This window comes from Lepeophtheirus salmonis, chromosome 1 (genome assembly GCF_016086655.4).
Source record: "Lepeophtheirus salmonis chromosome 1, UVic_Lsal_1.4, whole genome shotgun sequence".
Lineage (NCBI taxonomy): Eukaryota > Metazoa > Arthropoda > Copepoda > Siphonostomatoida > Caligidae > Lepeophtheirus > Lepeophtheirus salmonis.
In genome coordinates this window covers 3,528,663-3,545,421 of record NC_052131.2, presented here as the reverse complement: position 1 = coordinate 3,545,421, position 16,759 = coordinate 3,528,663, and the positions used below count along the sequence as shown (strand labels likewise).

At 31.3% G+C, this 16,759-nt stretch overlaps 1 protein-coding gene across 3 annotated transcripts in view; it reads left to right on the top strand.

The window, feature by feature from the left end:
• Positions 1–16,759, top strand: part of Ca-alpha1T (Ca[2+]-channel protein alpha[[1]] subunit T) — a 490,322-nt gene that overhangs the window by 431,653 nt on the left and 41,910 nt on the right. For all 3 annotated transcript variants that reach the window (XM_071887138.1, XM_071887140.1, XM_040707946.2), the window contains 3 exons: positions 2,090–2,369; positions 3,857–3,949; positions 8,717–9,077. In XM_071887138.1, coding sequence (XP_071743239.1) covers positions 2,090–2,369; positions 3,857–3,949; positions 8,717–9,077 — 734 coding nt within the window. The remainder of the gene's footprint in view (positions 1–2,089; positions 2,370–3,856; positions 3,950–8,716; positions 9,078–16,759) is intronic.

The window sequence follows — 16,759 nt, the reverse complement described above, 5'->3', positions numbered from 1 at the left end:
CCTTTCATCTGAAGAGAAACAGAAAAAAGCTCATAATGAGATAGTAATTAGTGAATTGTTTCTAACTATAGAACTAATGTTGATTGTTGAGAACCGTTCAAAGTTGAAAAGGAGCTAATTATAATTCAATCAATCAACGTTCAGAAAATTGATGTGGTAAAACAAAGTAAAAATATCGATAGCTGACAACAAAATACACTATATATTCTTTTTTTAACGAGGTAAAACTGTGACCAAGTATAACCATATTTTTATATTGCTTTCTATCAGCAGATATGTCATCTATCAATGTAGAAAAAAGCACTTTTCTTTTTGATTTACACTCAGGAGGTTTTAGACAATTTTCACACCTTTAAGGACAATAGACGTGGTAATCTGCTTTAGATTGGTGCTCTCTTTTTTAAGAAATTGTTTGTCTATAATTTTTTAACTTAATTTGATGATTGAAAATTATTCTGATTAGTTAAGCACTTATTACGACAGATTGAAGCAATATGTACATAATAATATCAATGTAAATTTCAAATAATAAAGTTATTTTTTTATACTAGCTTTAAGTGTGATTTAGTTTTATTGAATATTAGTTGAGTAATATAATTCTTATAGCATCTTACTGACCTGTATCCTTATATTATTTAAAAATTGTTTATTAAATACATACTATGACTATTATGCCAAAACTCTTAAAAAATATTTTTGATTATGAGTAAAATACTTATATTAAGTTTTATTTTTCTAGTAGTAAGGCACATCCCATTTTTAGAAAAAAATGTTAAAATGTAAATGTAATTACATTTATTTGCATTGCAATATGTCTAAAAAAATTATCTTATTTTCATTTTTTTAGATCATGTTTTCTTTTTTCTTAGTTAATTAAATTGATTCTTTCGTATAAAAAGTCCTACTTATAATGAATAAACTTGTAGAAGAGACTGGAGGCAGTTGCAATACTTTTCTTTGTTGGTTCAATTACTCAAAGTTGGTTTGACTCAAGCGCGTCAAAATTTAACACAACATACCTATATGTAGGCATGTAAATCGTGTCTATTTTTGATCTGGGCCGCTTTTTGGAATTGGTAATCTGAAAATTAATTTTCTATACATCGGCTGTTGTATTTATTATTTAACTCCTGAGTAGTGAACTTTTTCCTTTTCCATGACATTCAGTTATATTCAAAACCTTATGGCAGATTTGTTTGTGCTAATAAAAGGCAGAGAGTAACGTGGATGATTTTTAGCAGCAATATGATAGGACTCCGAACAGAATTGAGGTTGCATATTGGAGTCATTTTTGCCAATGTCCTTGTTTATTTCCTTCTTCCTTATCACAGCTGATTGTAGCTGATCTAATGAAACATCATGACAGCTAAGCTGATCTCATCCGAGACATTGCTCAAATTGTCGGTGCTACCGTGTTGATTTTCAGTATTTTTTTTAAATGCCCAAAATACACACGATTTTGATCATTGCCTATATATATTTGCTATTGCTTTAATTAATGAAATGACTATAATTGTTAGTTATGTTCTCACAAATTGTATGTATTTGAATTTGACCTGTCAAATATTTTAATTAACCGTGGAGCCGGGGATGATTGCAGCAGTTAAAACTTAGAAAATAAAAAAAGTTTACTAATTAATATTTATTAAGACTAAAAACGACGTTTTCAGGTGTAGAATTATTCACTTTCAATGTACTATATCACTTTAAGATATAACAGGGTCTATAGTATATATCCCATATTTTATGCTATAGTGTGAATAATATGCCTATATCTTTTTTTTATGTTAAAAAAAGTTTTTGTTGTTAATTCTCCACTATATACTGTCCTTTATAATTAAGTCAACCATCTTATGGTTAATACAAAATTAAAAAACTTTTTTTTTTAATATCACTTCATGGATCAGAGGACTCAACGATAATATTAAGCTACTTATAGGTATATTGTGTAATGATCAAAACATTATTTATCTACTAATAATGAGTAGATAGGTATAAATACGTATTTTTTAATATTTGAAAATACTCGTTTGTGTAATCCAGAATTTACTTATATTATTTTAAATTTGCCTTCTTTTTATTTTCATAGGAAACAAGTAACATCATTTTATTACCTGGATCCCTATTCGGACAAAAACTACATCTGTTCAACGGAGTCAGATTCAGGAATGCACAAATGTCGATACCTCCCGCATTTCATCGAAAATGGGATGGAATGCAAAGCGAGTATTGATACTGGACTTTACAATGCCACGGATTGTATCGATTGGAATCAATACTATACGGATTGTAAGCCAGGGGACATTAATCCTTTTCACGGGGCCATTTCTTTTGATAACATTGGCTTGGCTTGGGTTGCCATTTTCTTGGTAAGTTTCGATTCAATAAATAAATATATTATTAATTACGAGGGTGTTGGATTTTATTGAAAAAAAAAAAAATATATATTTTATAGGTCAAGTTCGTGTAAGGGGAATATACCAATTTTCATGTACAGCCGAGATTGAGTTGTTTTTTTAAATGTATCACTTTTACTATATAAACTCAACTTAAAATAAAAGGAGAGTGTCTGTAGTTTTTTAATATTGTATTGAGTAATAGTAGAAATAAGACTAATCAATACTCGAATGTTTCGAATTATCTCTTTTTCATTATTGATTACACCGGATCATACCATAAAGCGTTGTAAAGATAGGAGTATATGGGATACTACAAACGCTTTTATCGGCAGTTTCCAATTGTACGTTTCAGTCGTAAATTATCGTACGTCGAGTATGTAAGTCTCAGAGGAAGAAATTAGCTATATTTAAAAACCTCATGGAGCGAATTTCCATTCGTGAATCCTTCCTGTATCGAAAATAATCGATCTGTTTCTGAAGCGGATTGTGACTGATTGCGTACGTCAATGTCAAGTGACAAAGATTATGGTCAAAAGCCAACAAAGCAGCCCAGACCGTAACCAAACCAGAATTAATTGCTAGAAAGGTAATGTTGTGTCTTTGGCGGGATTGGCAGGGAATAATCTATTATGAGCTGCTCCACTATGACCAAACGCTCAATTCTACCCTCTACTGTGAACAACTCTACCGTTTGAAGATGGCAATCAAATAGAAGCGGCCAGATTTGGTGAATAGGAGAGAAATCGTGATTCATCAAAACAACGACAGGCAGCACACATCTTTGATGACGCGCCAGAAGATCTGGGAGCTCGGACGGGAAGTTTTTATGCATCCACCTTACAATCCGGACCTGCCACCAAATAACTACCATTTGTTCCTGTCTGTGGCCAACGTGCTTGGGGGTACGAATTTGGCCTCAGTAGAGGCCTGTGAATATTGGTTCTACGAGTTTTTCCCAATAGGGATAAGGGCTTCTATGAAAAAGGCATTATGAAGCTGGATTCTTGACGGCAACATGTATATGTAACAGAATGGGGCATACTTGACTTAAATTATATTATTGTAACACTTTTTATAAAGCATTGAAATAAAGTGGAAAATACGAAATTACTTTTTCCCCAACCTATTAAGTTCAAAATTTTCAAAAAAAAAAAAAAAAAATCAGACGAATTTGAGTAATTTTGCCAAAAATATAGACCTTTTTACAGTCAACTGTTCGAGTTCGAGTAATTTTTGGATCCAGCACTAAATTTTGAATAATAAGTCAAATTGTGTTTCTTTAGTAGGGCTTGATTTATCTTTAAAGGAAAATGCAAAAAAAAAAATGGATAAAAATAAATACATTTACTGCATGACAAATAAAAGCGTATTAATTTTGTAATAATTGAAATCATCAAAAAATTAACATATATGTATAATTTCTTAATTAATTATTTTTCTTTTTTTATCAAACTTAGGTTATCAGTTTGGAGGGTTGGACCGACGTAATGTATTTTGTACAAGACGCGCATTCTTTTTGGAATTGGGTCTACTTTGTGTTGCTCATAGTTGTAAGTTGCTTAAAACTCATCTGGAGTGCGTCCTAAATGTCCTCTCCATTAAATAAATGTTATAAAATTGTTATTATGCTTTTATTTTAAAGAGAGGGGAAATATATAAAGTTTTTTGTAGAAACATTAGAGTAATTTTTTTTTTTTTTCGGAATAAATTTTTGAGAAACTTTTATTTGAAAAGTTTCCTTTTAAGATTTCTTTCTGTACAGACATATGTTAATAAATAAATATATCCCCCTAATTGTTATAAATTGAATATGTAAATATTCTGCATAAAGTCACTTCCAAAGAAAAAGTCCACATACTAAGTAGTCCATTAAATTCTGAACACTTACTAATCCAATAATTAATTAAGGTTGAGTAATTGAAATTAATTCATATTTCGATATAACAAAGTATAAACGATTGTTAAAAAACAAAGAAAACTTGAGCTCTTTAGCTGAAGTCGAGAAAATGAACATAAACTTGATCGGCAAATATCCATTCGCACTCTCCAAGCAGCTAGGATTCTCCAGGACCACCGTCTACGCCGGCAACATGTCCAAAACGTTGGAGAAAAAGAAGGCTCTGTAAAAAAGGCAAAACTGAACCAGAAAAAGTGAAAGAAAACAGCACAGGCCAATTCCCTCAAGTCAATGAGATCCCATGCAAGAGATCTCAGTACAGACAGTACAAAGAGCTATCAAAAAAGTGGATGGAAAGAGCCTTGATACGGCAAAGAGGCCATTTTTGACACCACCAAACAAATAAACATATCTCCTCTGTTGTAATACTCTATGAATTAGTCTTTTGAGTTATTTTGATCTCTATTTGATACTTTTGGTTCCTTAAAGCCCTAGATGCCAACCCTCTGGACTACACGTTTTGAGTGCATGTCGAGGGGAAGACCTATATTGTTGACCCTGTCTTCGACAGGTAGAATGATCGAGTAGTGATATTAGGGGGTGTAGCATAGGAGAACAATTATGTCTCAACTATCAAAAACTCTGCTTCAGTGATGATGTTAGGTCTGGTTGCATCTGACAGAAGGCCATGAATACTGTTTAGTTCCCTTTAGAATATAGGTTAAAGGCTGATGAGTACGTCAAAATTCTGGACACCAAAGTTATCCCATCGATAAAATTTATCGTTGGCAATTATCCCTGGGCGTTCCAACAGGATGGAGCACCTCTCTACATCGCAAATAAAACCAGTCTAACATACACCTCTGGGCATAGGATTACTAGGCGCCACAGAGCCAAAACTCAATCCCTAGAATATTTCATCTAGGTGTACGTAGAGTACAACGACTACAGGAGACACCACAACACCACCCGCACCCTGAAGACCTCCTTCAACAAGACCTTGACCTCCGTGAGTGCTGAGTGTATCCGGAGGGGCTGCAGCAGCTCGGCCACCGCCTGGAGATCATCATCAATTCTAAGGGCGGATACGTTGACTAAAACATGTCCTTTAGGTTTCAACTAATAGTTTATAAACCTGTTTCCTAATTTGTCCAGGATCCTGCCATGGACTTATTTTCTTCTTTTTTTGTTAAAATGGTTCAATGATAACGGTTGGTCAAGTAAGTTTAAAATAATGGTTCTCAAACTTTTTCCATTTCTTACCACCTGGGAAAATATCAAAATCTCCAAGTTCCACTATTCCTTAAAATTTTACTATTTTTAACAGAATGTTTGACAAAATTTAAATGACAGATTTCGATGACCTTTTTTATGAAATAATCTCCCCTATTCATCCCTCTACGTAACACTAAAGAAGAGTTCGTATATTGCAGTTTAAGAACCAACGGCTTATACCGTTTGTGTGAATTATTGTATTCATCTTAAAGTCATTCCATGAGAAATATTCACGAGGAAACGGATTCGACACAAATTTGATTTGTAACATTATTGACAGCAGACTAGATCATAAATGAAATGGTGGATATGTAACTCAATTCTACTTTGAGTTCCAAGGTCTTATGAATGTAAAATTTGCATTTTGATGAATAATTTCCTTCTCTAAACCTCCTTTCAAAAGACTGTGTAAAACCAACCAAGAGCGAGAATCATTTTTGGAATATTAAGATTTTTTTAATATATAAATCAGATATACGCAGAATTAATTTTATTTCCCTAACACCGGTCAAACATACACTAGTATAATAGAAGTTAAGGTTGTTATAAATCACACCCTTACTACTAATTTAATTTAAGAAAATCAAAGACCATCAATCTCGATAAATTTAATGGCAAAAATTAAAGTAATGGCTTATTTTTTTCTTCCTAACAAAAATAAAATAAAAGTTCAACTTGAGTTTTGCTTCGTCATTTGATAGCTTTTCCTTTATGCATTATGCTTTCTTACCTACCATAGATTTGGCTTACGAGATATATCTGAAAATGTGTCATGGAATTAACCTTGTGTATGCAAATTTTAATGATCTATTAAGGCATTTGGGGCGTGCAGGGAATAGGCTCAGGGCTTGTAGCCCCCTTCCCCACATTATATACTTTTTGCTTTTTCCTAGAAAATTTAATTTAATTTTTTAATCTTTATTGCCAAAAAATTTAATTTTCAAATTTTCCTAAAAAATTTAATTTTCCAAATTTTCCCAAAAAATTAAACTTTCTTTGAATACCTTGTTATTATCGAAATTTTTCTCCACAAAAAATAATTTTTGAATTTATCTTCAAAATATTTTGTATTAGAAATTTAATTTTTGAAATTTTTTATGAACAGTAGTGGGTATTGGAATTTTTTTTTTAAATTCAATATTTGAAATTTTTTTAAATTAATTTTATGTGAGAAATTTAATCTTTGAGTTTTTTTTTATTTTACCAAAAAATAAAAAATAATTTTTTTTTTTTAAATTCAAATAATATATATATATATATATATAATCCTGCAAACGCCCCTGATACATTATTTCAAAAAGATGTTAGTTATATTGTTTCAACCAGCTGAGTGTAAATAGTATCACTTAATAATAAAAATTAGGATTTTTTAAAGGATATGGGGAAACTTTATTTCTTTTTACATTCCGTTTTTTAAAGTGCAGTTTATGTATATACTTTTTTCCTTAATGGCATTATATAATTAAAAATAAGAATGCTAGTTCCTACAGAAAGAAATTTTTAAGAGTACGTAGATACACATGTTTTTATAATGGATATGAGAAAAAGTAAGCTTTTAGTTGTTAAGATTTGTATTTTTAATAAAAATATATCTTCTTTTTTTTCATACACAGAGAAATAAATCACTCTCGTTCATTCAACTCCACATATGTTTCAGTTTTTGATCATAAATTTGTATATAAATTATTCAAGTGGTCATTTTGTCCAAGTTGTAGCCTTTATTAGCTAATTTTACAATTTACAACCAAAAAAGAATCACAAGTGTTCGTTATGACGAATATGCAATAATTGAATATTTTTTAGATGGTTGATTATTTAATTTTTCACCTTTATATTTAAAATTACTTATTGTTAATTAATACTTATTTGTGGCAGACTATAAAGTTACAATATCCACAGCTATGTATCTCGTAAATATTTTAGTACAAAGTGATTTTAAGGATCAAAATGAGTGATAGCATCAGTTAATGCCTAGTTATTTAAAGGAACAAGGATGTACATAAATAAGGCGTTATGAGACCTAATAATTGTGCCTGGTTAATTTGTTTATAGAACTTATACATAACATATATAAAAATATCCACGTGCTATTGATTAACACAAAATTATATGTACTACATTGAAAAACCATAAATTCATCTTTAAAAAATATTAACATACAAGGGCGTCCCGTATAAAATATTTTATTTCGAATTAATGCTTTAAATAACTCCAGAATTTTGTAAAACTTGTCGATACCCAACATTTGAAGTTCTTCCCTCTTTTTGGCCATTAAAATTAGAAATATGTTCTTCCTTTAATCATAATTAAGATACTTACTAAAACTAACTCGCTAATTGTTTTTTGAATTCGAATTCAATGCACGGTCTCCTCCTTTTCGTTAGTAGAATAATTCGTTTTTTGTCTCATGAAAAAATTTAGCCTATTAGCAAAAAAAAAACATTGCCCTCCAAAGCTCAGGGATGTGGTCAGATCTGAATTAAACATCGCCTTAGGTACGTAACTTAGAATTCTGAACAGCTTTTATTCATGTCTAAAGTCTGAGTCTTTCTCCGTTTTTGAAATAATTACACTATGCGTTTTTACCTTGGGCATTCAACTATAATATTACATAATTGTAAATTCTATGAGTCATTTCTTCCTTTATTATATACACCAATGTATCAGAGTAAAAAAAAGCCAGTATATAATATTTTTAACATTTTTAAATGTCTGACTACAAATTGCAACAAAGGCTGATCTTTCTCACATATTTATATTACAATTTTTTATCAAAATAATTCAAATATATCTTTTAAAATTTTAAATAAAACCCACATTACCTACCAGGGATTTCGTTGAATATGTATATTTCCACAGAATTACCCAGCAAAAAAATTTCTTCATACAAATTAAGCATTAGGAACTGTAAGAGCATAAATTATACAAATATCAGAAGAAAAACCTATTACTCAAGTGGGAAAAGAAAGAAAGGGGGGAAAGACGTCGATAGACTTTCATGTATCTAGAATTCCATGGATTAGCATAAGAACCTTCACTTAATTGGTTGTTGTTAGTACAAAAATACTAAATTGTACTAAGTATTTATTTTTATGTGAATGTGATTCATTTTTCATTTAATTTTTTTTTTTGTATTGTTTTACAGATTGGATCATTTTTTATGATCAATTTATGCCTCGTTGTCATTGCCACTCAGTTCTCAGAGACAAAACGACGGGAAACAGCCAAAATGAAGGCGGAAAGAGCAAAATTTCAATCCTCTTCCACACTGTCCAGTTTTACAAACTCAGAAACAACTAACTGCTATCGTGAAATTATTAAATTAATAGCACATCTTCTACGGAAACTCAGGTATCGAACACGAAAATTTCTCAAAAAAGTGCGAACTCAGAGATTGGAGAAAAAAGAGAAAAAGTATTTACAAAAGCAGGCGAATGGAGATTTGCAAGACTATAGCGTAATGAAGAACGTTTTAACGCACTCTGTGGTTCATACAAACAATGATGGTAAGGCAGTCTCTATGCTTTCTTTAACTATAATAATATGTAATAGATGATGCGGTTTATAAAGTATACATACATTTAATCATATTTGCATAAAGTCATTGCATTGATCATCTTAAGTATGAATCGTATAAGACTTTTAAAAATGTGGTTTTTATTATGCATAAAAGATATTGAATACAATATTTATTCATAATTTTTTGAGAAGGTAGAAATTTCACAGAGTATATTCAATTCTAATTTTCCTTTAACTGATTAATACTCAGCTTTCATTTCTACAAGCTGAAAATAAATAGGTTTTTTTGTTAATAAAAGCAAATAGAATAAAAAGTTATTTGTATTTTTTTTTTTGTTTATTTATATTTGTTTTGTTTTAGAATTATGGAGCTATATATATGTATTCATATTCACAATATAATATACATACATACATATGTAAGCATATATTTGATACCTGTTAGTATTTCAAAAGTATGCATCTTTTTTCTACCTACTTACATATTACACAAGTATGTAAACATATATGTGTACTAATTCTATCATACTTTAAGAAAAGAAACATCAAAGTAATGATTTGAAATTGATATATAGAGAGAAAGATGATAATTTAAATTATTATTACTGTTTAAATTGACATTCCGTGCCCAATAAGCTGATAGCAGTCGGTGCTAGGGAAATATGCAAATAATTTCTTAGTAAATACATTCCCTCAAGTTGTTTCAGTCCTTAATATGGGACTAAAAATTGGTTACTTTATGTCCCTCTTAACAGTCCTAATAAATGTTTCAGAGCATAAATGCAGTATTTATTATTCTTATAAGCATTCGATTTTGATGTTTGACTTGGACATGTTTTTACGGAATCAAAATTTTGCATTGACTTATCACTATAAAATATATTCCTGATACATTGATTACATAGAATCTATAATATGGGACTTAAAATTGACCCTTTCCTTGTTATTCGTCCTTTTAAGACGTCTTAAAGTTTAAAGTGCCCTTTGCAATGCATCCATTTCACCAATATTATAGTAAAGTAAATATCTCAGTTTACCAATTCAATTGTTTTAGTAACCCTTTAATTGTTTTTCATGTACTAGAATAGTTTTTGATTATTCTTAATTTAGAGTTAATTGAAGTATTTATTATTTTGATCAATAACGTCCATCCAGTCAGGATTGATTGATGATGACGTCATTGTTTATTACATATATATGACGTCATATATGTTTAATGGGACGACTTTGACTTCAAACTTCAATGGGACATCAAGACACTCACTACATTTCATTGCAGGAACATTCATTTACAGTAAATGTATTTCCTGCAAAATGCATTCATATATTTAATCTCATACAGTGCTGGGTAGCAAAACGTGAATGGGTAACTAATGTCTATTTTCTCATCAATATAGGAAGGTTAGTGATTATTTTTTGAAACTCTGGTTCAGCAATCTTGTATGTATAAGCAAACTGTAATAAAATTTTGTTATTTTGTCATCATGAAGAGGAAAAAGCCAAAAGGCAGCGCATCTCAGATTTCCAAGATGCAGAAGTTGAGTTGAGGACAATTATGGATATAGTGACGAGCCGTCTTTTCAAGGTGGCCAAATTTTGAAATGATAGAAAAGACTTCTTCAGGAAAGAATGAAGTGAAGGTCACAATTTAAAGAGGATTCATAAGTTCCTGTCCAGCTTGGAAAAGATGATCAAGGAAAACTCTATCAAATCGATTAATCAGACCGCCAACGACTACTCCGTAGCTGCTAAGACCATGAGATTGGCAGTGAAAGGAAAATTGGGATCTTCCTTATTTTATTATTTTAGAAGTATTTCTAAAGCAACCTCTCGAGTCTACGTTTTGGTGCAAATCCTTCATGAGAAGAGTCTTTTATTTAAAAGAATTTCCTAAATAGTTATTCCCTCCCACCACCACAAACCAAAAACCTTTGAACGTCGTTTTCAATGCAAACACAAAAAATCTAACTAGTCTTAAGAAATAAACCATATCACTTCACAAAACATCACTTCTAACAATGGAAAAGTATTTTACAAGGAGCGCATTTACTAGAATGAAAGTACACTGAATTAATTTACTAGGAACGCATTTTTGTAAGAGCGTCGAATACAATAAGATCAATGTTTTATCTTCTATATATTTTATGTTCCTCTCCAATCGTTTTACATATAATTTTCCTTTATAAGCTATATGAAAACATTATTTGTCTATCTTCAACCGGGTCAATTGTTATCATTAACTCATCTCTATAATGCAACTTTTTAGAGGTTAAAAGTCATTTTTAACAATGTCGATCAACCACTCAATTGCTAGGATAAGCATTGTCGTAGTCGCCACCTTGAATACACAGCACCAAAATAGGATTGAGGTTCTAGAGCTCTTTCGAGCAGGATTATCTCAGAAGCCCCTCTGGGAGCAGACTGGGGCCTCGAGGAAGACGATTTACAATGTACCCATGCGATGGAAGGCTGGTGAAGCCATCAGACACTCTCCAGTAGCGAGTAGGAAACTCTCCGTGTACATCTACCGCCTCAAGTCGGCCTTCAAGAAAAAGCCGAATTCTACCTTAGCTAAAATGACCAGGAACAAGCACAAGTCACCATCAGTGCTTTTCAGGGGCCTAACAAAGGAAGGAGGAAACTCAAACCTGTGGACTCATTGTGATCTTTTCTGGTGATAAGAACTTTACTGTTGACCTTGTCTGCAATAAACAGAATGATCGAGTAATGTCATTTGGTATGTAGCAGAGTAGTACCGATATATCTCCACTACCTAACTATCTACTTTAGTGATGATGTTTGGCCTGGTTGCATCCAACGAAAGGCCATAAATCCCCTGTAGTTCCCTTTAGGATATAAGCTGAAAACTGATTTGTATATCAAAATTTTGCACAGCAAAGTCCTTCCATGAATAAAACCGATCGTTTGCAATTCTCCCATATTGTTTCAACAAGATGGAACCCCTGCCCTCACACAGAGAAACCCCAAGACTGGCTCCAAGCCAACATGCATTTCTGGTCATAGACTTTTGGCCGCCACAGGGCCCATATCTCAGCCCACTAAACTATTCCAACTAGGCGCACGTGGATTCGAATGCCTACCAAAGACGCCACAACAGCACCGTCCCCCTGAAGACCTCTGTCAACAAGGCAGGGGCATCCATGTGCGCAAAGTACATTCAGAGTCTGCAGTAGCTTCTGCCACCGCTGGGAGCTCACGATAAATTCTAAAGGTGGATAAATTAACTGACACATGTTCTTAGGGTTTCATTTAATAATTAATAAACTTTTTCCTTATTCACCCAGGATCCAGCCATGGACTTCAATACTTTGTGTCTTAAAATTGGTAAATAATAACGGTTGCCAAGGTTAAATATTAAATACGAATGTCTGTGTGATTTGGTGTGTTCGGAAATCACGGTCAAGCCAATGCATAGATTTTGCTAAAAAAAATCATATAGCTTTTTAAGGGTGCAGCTATAGCTCTGTTAATATTTTGTAGCGTGCCAGGACATGGCAGCCTTAAAATAGGCTTTTTTATAAAATTGAATTTTTTGACCAACAAACGATTATTTCATGTAAAACAAAAAATAAAGGTCATAAAATTCTAAGAATTATTTTTCTATGTTATTGGTATGAATCTTTGCCAACTTTTTTATAACAGATTATTAAGGTTAGATAAAACAAAAAAGAGAGAATAAGACAAAGGATTTTTGAAAATAATATGAAAGTTCTGCGGACTCAAGAAAATAATTCTAAGTCGTTTCTGAGATATAGATACTCGACTCAGACTTAAATTTTCAACGTCACTTTTATGTCTTATATCGGGAGCTACTTTTTCCTTGTTTTTTTGTATCCAAAAGAGCTAAATCTTTCAAATTTGGTACTTAACAATTTTGAAGTGTGAGGTTTCAAAAATGAAGTAAAAATTAGAATATTTAAGTTTCTTATGACCATAATTTTGATTTTTTTTTAAATCTGAAATACACTAGCAACTACTTCATAACAATAAATAAAATTGCCCAACTCTTATGAACTTTGCCAACATATTTGACGTAAATAGGGATATCACTGAGTCAAAAATCAAGTTGGCTTTTGCATCTTAGCTCCCAGGGTGGGATCTCAAAGTTGGGTTACTTTTCTCTGGAATTTTGGTCAATTTTACTTACATTTTTATATCTTAAACTAATTTTATTATTTATATAAGCTGAAAAAAGAAAACTGAACTAGAGTCATTCGTAATACTGATTAGAAGTTGACAAATGATATAAATATATGAGAATTATATAGTGTCACTTTTTTATAAAGTTGGGCATAACGTTAAAATAGTTTGTTCATTCTTTTTTGAGAATTGAAACTGACGTCTTTTCGATCCTGTTGTTGTTATCACACTTTGTGTGCCAAAAATAATCCAAATCTGAGGGGGTCTGGTGACAGTTTTTGTATACTTTTGTTGATTTGAAATGAAATGACACAATCTCCTTTTTCAAAAAGTATGCAAAGATGAAAACCAACATACAGCAAGAATAATTCTTAGAATTTTACGATAATTATAGTTTAGTATGAAGCAGAAGATTTCAAAATTCCACTTCTCTTATACATAATTTTAAAAATAAGTACAGCTATTTAAAAAATATATATATTATTTCTACCTAGTTATTGCTTTCATATTCCAGTAAATGCTTAGTGCTACAAACATAGATGGTTTTCTCCAGATAAGAGCCATTATTTTTTTAAATATTATTATTTACAAATCGCCATAACTAGAGATGCTGTCGACTCGAAACAATTATTTATTTGAAATGACAAGAGGCGATGGTTTTTCAACTCGATTCTAATGGTGATTCGATTTTAGTGTTAATAAAAATGAGTCAACATGATATTTGATTAAGATAGCTATACTTCAATAATAATTTTCTAATCAATCTCAATATTGAATCTCTGAGGAACATACAGTTTAGACATGTACTACAGCTTTGTAACAAATTGCACGATTTCAGCACAGTTCCTAACAAATATCGGCGGCTCATTAGTGCTTATAAAGGTGAAAACAAATATGCCTTAATAGTACATTAAGAATAGGTTAGTTAAATACCGGTTCGTATTTGGAAACTAGAAAAATTTGAATCGGGAATTTTAAGAAGTTTAATTTTGGAAACCATGGAAGTTACATTAACAAAATTTTATAAATATGGCCCTTGGCACTTAAGGATGAATTTTTCATCAACTCTGAAGAAAATGTGCATAAAATCTGTGATGGATCCTAAAACTTTTGAACTTAGGAGGCTGAAATTTTTGTATGGGTGCCTCTTTTGAACCTGGTTAGGATAAGATGGGGGTGGTAATTTTTTTTGGGTCAAAAACAGATCTTATTCTATTCTCAAAAAGACTATATAGAGTGTTGAGTTATGAATCATAAAGTGGCATGGGGCTTTAAAAATAAATATACAATTAAAGACGTTTTATAAATTAATTCAAAATGTAAAAAAACATATGGGAAAAAAAAGATATCGGTAAAAATTTCTCTTACGTTTTTTTCAGGTTCCAAAAATGAATTTTCTTTAGAATATGGGATTCATAGAATCAATAAATTTTGTAGAAATTTGTATGGAAATTCGTTTGAATATAATTATTTTACATAAAAATTAATGTTTAACTGAAATAGGTTTCATTTTATAAATAATTTTTCAATTTTTAGTTGTTTCTTTTTTATTTTTCATCAAACGTCAGTTCAATTTTTTTTTTAAACTGCCACAAAACGATGTGTTTTGGACATAAAATTTAAGACCAAAAATTTTAATATTGTATTTTCAATTTTGGAAGATGTAATAAATATTTTTGCAATATTCGCAAAAATGAACCAGTTATAGAGTATAATCTTTTCGACGAAATTATATTCTATCACGTTTTGGGTTTTCAAGTACACAAAAAATGTTGACAGATTTGTATTCATGTGTACAATGGCAATAAATGAGATTCACTAATTATCTTCTACAAAACTAGTGCAAGAAAAATTGTAATTCTCTTTGCAAATTTTGATTTGGCAATTTTTTGACAGTGATAAAATATGGACTTCTACATAGACAAATATTATATTTCCCCTCCCCCATTTTTAATAAATGTATTCGAGTTGATCCTTAAAGATTCGACTCAAGAAGACACAACACTAATCGTATCCCATTTTTGGTCTTCATAAAACAAGGCAATAGAGCATTAACATATTGAAAATATTTTTACCCTTCCAATCAACCAAAACACAATTTCGCTAGAGAAAGAAACATAAATAACCCTTCTAATATGTAAATATTTTTGAAAATGAGTGCATACTATTTAGTTATGTATGTTGATAAGATGATATCATGATTTTACTTATTTATAACTTATACCGGGTGGTCCATGGAAATCCGAACCCTTACTCATTCAATAATTAATTAAGCTAGAATGATTGAAATTAATTCATATTTTGATACATATACATATTAAAGCAATAACAATGAATTACAAAATAAAACAAATCTAGACTCTCTAGCTGACGTAAAAGTCGAGACAATGAGACTTGAACGTGATTGACAAATTTTCATTGGCCCACTTTAAGCAGTTGGGCGTCTCTGGGACCACCGTTTACCCCGTCAGCAAGTCCAAAACGTTGGAAAGGAAGAAGAGATCTGCCAAAAAGGCTAAACTAGACTCGCAGGAGTTAAAGAAAACAACTCAGGCCAGTCCCTTCAAGTCCATTAGGCCCCATGTTGTTTCACTCCAGATTGTTCAAAAAGCTATCAAAAAATGGGGTGGAAAGAGGCTTGTGAGAGTGGAGAGGCTACATTTGACCCGAGCAATGAAAGAAATCCATCTCATTTCTAACAAGACTTTGTTGAACTCTTTCTTGATACTTTTTAGCCCCTGATGCCCCTTATGCCTATTGGATACATGTTGAGGGGAAGGGCTGCATTGTGCATCATTCAAACACCGAGGCCCTCAATACCACAGTCAGCCAGCTCTGGGACGCTATGACAGAGGACTAAATCTGTAGCTGGTGCCAGGCCTTCCGCCGCCACCTGGAGGCCATCTATGACACCAAGGGCGGCTACATTAATGATTAAAAAGACCCAAACAAACATCCATTCAGGATTTATTTTTTTTAATTAATAAATTATATCTTGCTGAAGTTTATAATTCAAAGTGTATAGATTTAATGGACCAATCAGTAAACACTCGGATACATAATTCATATTGCAAAAAAAATGCACATTTACTGTGTACATGAGGTTTTATTATAAGCAAACCAACACAAAGGTTCACGTACATACATTAATATGCTTCTTCTTCCTTTATTTTAAATACATTTGAAAAGGAAATGAAACTGAAAAGTTTTATTTTTCAATTAAATTAATTTTTTTATTTTGCTTCAAGAAAATAAATTGAATTCTTTGTATTTGACATAATTTATGTTCAATATTATATATATTATATGAATTATAATTCTCTAGGGTAACAAAACCATTCTGACATAAATTATATTGAATTTATTTTACGTAATAATTTACATATATGCATAAAATATGATATCATCATAGAGGCAACATTTCAAATGATCATATCAACTCAATTCATGGACCCTACTCTTCGATAATGATGTGATACTCATTGACAATAACTATGACATCATTTGA